The 4,617-nt window shown below is 31.4% G+C and overlaps 1 protein-coding gene across 1 annotated transcript; it reads right to left on the reverse strand.

Moving 5' to 3' along the window:
- Positions 1-1,821: 1,821 nt before the first annotated feature.
- Positions 1,822-3,053, reverse strand: LOC145012837 (uncharacterized). The gene has a single exon (XM_078971639.1). The coding sequence runs from the start codon at positions 3,037-3,039 to the stop codon at positions 1,972-1,974; it is 1,068 nt and encodes a 355-aa protein (XP_078827765.1). The 5' UTR covers positions 3,040-3,053; the 3' UTR covers positions 1,822-1,971.
- Between the last annotated feature and the right edge of the window lie 1,564 nt (positions 3,054-4,617).

Raw genomic sequence — 4,617 nt, forward strand, 5'->3', positions numbered from 1 at the left:
CACAAACTATATATATTTGTTCTTGAACCACAATTCATTCAACATATAATACATGCATACGAGTGTGTATGTATGTGTTTGCGTATATATATATATATATATATATATATATATATATATATATATATATATATATATATATATATATATTCTTTTTTACTAAAAATAACACACATTTATACAAATAAAAATGATAAAACTTTGAATGAGTAATGGGTTCAAATGGTGCATACGGTCGTAGTTTATATTATGTATAACTTAATCAAAACCAAGTAATGAAAATATAATAATGATGTGAACAAAATGAAATGGAAAAAATAACATTTGACCTTCAAAAAATAGAACATACACATATAAAAGACATATACATATAATAATAATAATAATAACAATAATAATAATAATAATAATAATAATAATAACTTATTAAAAAAACATAATACTTATGACTTTAGAAATAAATATAATAATAATAATAATAAATAAATAAATAATTATAAATGTAACTATAAAATTAATAATAATAATAGAAATTAAATAAAAGATACTAGTAATAATCTAGAGAAAGAAGAGGCAAATAAAAATGTTTACCAATGATTACCTACCAAATTTGAAAATATTCCGTCTTTTTTCTATTTCGTAGGTATTGGGTACTAAATTACCTAAAGAATACTTACAAAAAGTTGAAAGTTTTTGTAGATACTTTGTAGCAAATCACATATCGAATAACTATTAGCTATTCTCTAGGAAATCCGTTATTAAATTAGGGCAACTTTATTTTTAGGCAATCTATTGCTATTCCGTAGGTATTTTCCTACGAAAAAACTCTCGGTAGGTATTTTTGTAGCAGCTTACCCCGTTTTCTAGAAGTGGAATGAATTAAGAGAAACGCTGATCTGAAAGGCTGAAAAGTGAAGGTGGCAATTGAATATCGCGTAACACACGCTTGTTCTCTAAAAAACACAGAAGATGAAGAAATGGGGAGAAAAGATGAGAGAGATTGGAAGAGAAACCATGTATAAGATCCAGTTGCGTAAGAAGAGGGGCTAAAAAAGGCACACTTTAGTCCTCGATCTTTCTAGATTCTGTTTTTTTCTAAATATTATGGAGAATCATAAAAGGTCCTATGTATCATTTTTCTTATCACAGAGTTTACGAAATGTCTAACCATTCTTAGAGTTTATATCCTCATAATCAAATATTGACATATTTTACATTGATTGTATTTCAGTGGCATATTTAACAGAGAAAACAATATTGTCAATAAGTTTTCATGAGCGAAACTTGAACTAAATTTTAGTAGATGAATATGAAATAATTGCACGTCAACTTGTATGGTCTGAATGGTCTGAAGTCAATAAAATATTTCCATCAGCTCTCTAAAAGTACTTTAATGTGATAAAACATGTTGCTCTTATATTGCAGTACCTTCGCGGGTGGCAGTTGGATGCAAGTGTTATCCAAAATGACTGGGCTTAAAATTACATAGGTATGTTAAGATTTGCATACTTCATACATGCAATTTGTTATAACTTATAAAAGCGAAGAAGAACAATCATCATCTTGAAATCCAGGGAGTTAATGAGGAAAGGGTATAGGCTTAAAACTAAAATAAGGTACCAAATGTACTGTACATTAATCATATTTGTGGATATGACTCAAATAGTCATAAAATGTTTTTTTTGTAAACTTAAAATTTATGTAGCCTACAAAAGAGAGAGAGAGAGAGAGAGAGAGAGAGAGAGAGAGAGAGAGAGAGAGAGAGAGAGAGAGAGAGAGAGAGAGAGAGAGAGAGAGAGAGAGAGAGACTATGCATGAATGTACAACAAGAAATAACATATATTTTATAAAATGCATCAAAACATCTTAATATGGTTTTAGTTTTCATTTGATGAGGGAATTCCTACTTATTAAGAGCATACATATTTAAGAGTTGCTTAAACATTTTATTTCCCATTACAAATTTTCACTTCAAGATTTTTCTTGCACCGATTTCAGTGGTGGCGGGCATGGCACTGGCGGTGGTGGCGGTGGTGGGCATGGCTTTACAACTGGTGATGGTGGAGGATGCACTATTAATGGTGGATGAGGTGGCCTTTTAGCAGTTGGTGGTGGAAAAATTACTGGAGTAGGTGGTGGTTTTGTGACCCGTGGTGGTGGTGGTGGCGGTGGTGACGCATAGTGTGGATAAATTGGTGGCAAAATTACCGGTGGCATAGGATGAACAGGTGGATATATTTTAGGTGGCATTTCTACTGGTGGAAACAAAAGAGGTGCTCTTGGCCAAAAAGGTGGATGTACAAATGGTGGTTTTACTATTGGTGGATGTACAAATGGCGGAAGTACCAACGGTGGGTTGTCAATGGGTGGATGTATAAATGGTGGTTTGACGATGGGTGGATGTACGAATGGTGGCTTTGGGAAATAAGGTGGTTTAACAACGGGTGGATGACCGAATGGTGGCTTTGGGAAATAAGGTGGGTTAACAACAGGTGGATGGCTGAATGGTGGCTTTGGAAAATAAGGTGGTTTAACGATGGGTGGATGTATGAATGGTGGTTTTGGGAAATAAGGTGGTTTAACGACTGGTGGATGTACAAATGGTGGCTTTGGGAAATAAGGTGGCTTATCGACCGGTGGATGTACGGATGGTGGCGTTGGGAAATAAGGTGGTTTAACGATGGGTGGATGTACGGAGGGTGGTTTAGTTGTGGGTGGAGTCGGACTAGGTGTGGTGGTTGGTGGTTTAACGGTAGGTGGATGTAGAAATGGTGGTTTAGGGGAATAAGGTGGTTTAATAGTTGGAGGAGCAGGACTAGTGGTTGGGGGTTTTGGAAAGGAGGGTGGGGATGATTGTGGTGGTGGTTTATACACTGGTGGGGTTAATTTTGGTGGTGATGGTTGTGGTTTGACGATAATTGGTGGGAGATATGGTGGTTTAGTAGGTGGAGATGGTGGTTCACATGTTGGACAAGCGATAGATAGAGTCTCCAAGTTCAAAAGGAGCATAACCAAAAAACCCCATTGAAACTTTCCCATTTTGGGCAAGAATGTCGTAGTGATGATTGAATAAAGGACTCCTACCTTTGTATAAATATGCAATGCATGGTTGATTGGGTTTCTCAATAATTTTACATTAATTACCATATTACCCTTAGCTAAATTTATTAGCAAATAGTTTAGAAAAAGAAATTATTTATGACCATACACTATTTTCAGTCTTCAAGTCTGAAACCTAAAATCAATTCGAAATAAAATAATTGAAGATATAGAAAAAAAAATCGTTATCCGAATTGGAACATTATTCTGAGTTTAATATTTTATTTATTTATTTATTTTTATTTTTCTTGTCAAATGGATCCCACATCACGACTACGAAAACTTTATGACACTCTATTTGATCTACACGAGTTATGTTGCTTGGTAAATAAAAATGACTACAATTATTTTCTCTTATTTTATTTCAATAAAAAAGTTATGTTACACATTTAAAATTTTATATGTTGGACAATTAAATTATAATAAACATCAAACTCGGCAAATACCTGTACATTGCGGAAAAATCTAATAAATTTTTTTTGTTGTCATGAATTATAAAATAATAATTTTAGTGTTATATATATAAAAAGTATTTTAAATATTTTAATTATAGGATAACATAAAGATATATTAAAACTAAATCATCTTAATCGTTTTTATATGTGAATTATGCATGAAAATAATTAAATTGTTTTTTATTTATCATTATTTTTTAACTATTATTAAAGATAATTAATTGAGATAGATATTTATATTTTTACCATCACAATAGTGTGTATATATATATATATATATATATATATATATATATATATATATATATATATATATATATATATATATATATATATATATATATATATATATATAAAACTGATGGATATTATGCAAAACAAAAAATTCTATGTGTATGCAACCCCAAAAAATTTTGATTTATGTTTTCTTTAATTGAACATACAACTTGAACAACAAAATAGATACTCTAATCTTCTAGCATATTTTGGAAATACACAAAATAAGGGTTAGAAGAATCATACATTGATTATTATGTAGTAATAACAACTCAAATCATTGTGTTGATGAAGTCTTGAGAGCAAGCATCATAAATGTCACGTCTCTAGTAGTTCACACCCAACACTAGGGTTTAGGTTGTTTATATAATGTAGTCTGAAAATCCTAGCTAAATCGTAATCCAAAATTATCCTAAACCGGACAGTTATTAACTTTCTTATTTATCCACAAAAGACTATTCTAGAAACCCTAAGGCATATAAAAACCGTCCATAGCCTATAGAGGGTTATAGATTTCCTCTCGTCTCTAGTAGTTCACACCCAACACTAGGGTTTAGGTTATTTATATACTGTAGTCTGAAAATCCTAGATAAATCGTAATCCAAAATTATCCTAAACCGGACAGTTATCAACTTTCTTATTTATCCACAAAAGATTATTCTAGAAACCCTAAGGCATATAAAAACCGGCCATAGCCTATAGAGGGTTATAGATTTCCTCTTGCTCAACTATTGAAAAATTGCACTTCAGTCCTTACACTATTAGTTAATTCTTTTAATATCAAAAT

Source organism: Lactuca saligna, chromosome 8, assembly GCF_052625555.1.
Source record: "Lactuca saligna cultivar CGN05327 chromosome 8, ASM5262555v1, whole genome shotgun sequence".
Lineage (NCBI taxonomy): Eukaryota > Viridiplantae > Streptophyta > Magnoliopsida > Asterales > Asteraceae > Lactuca > Lactuca saligna.

Bases quoted from the DNA above. Each gene is read 5' to 3' on its own strand.
- LOC145012837 (XM_078971639.1), bottom strand. From the start codon at position 3,039: ATGGGAAAGTTTCAATGGGGTTTTTTGGTTATGCTCCTTTTGAACTTG.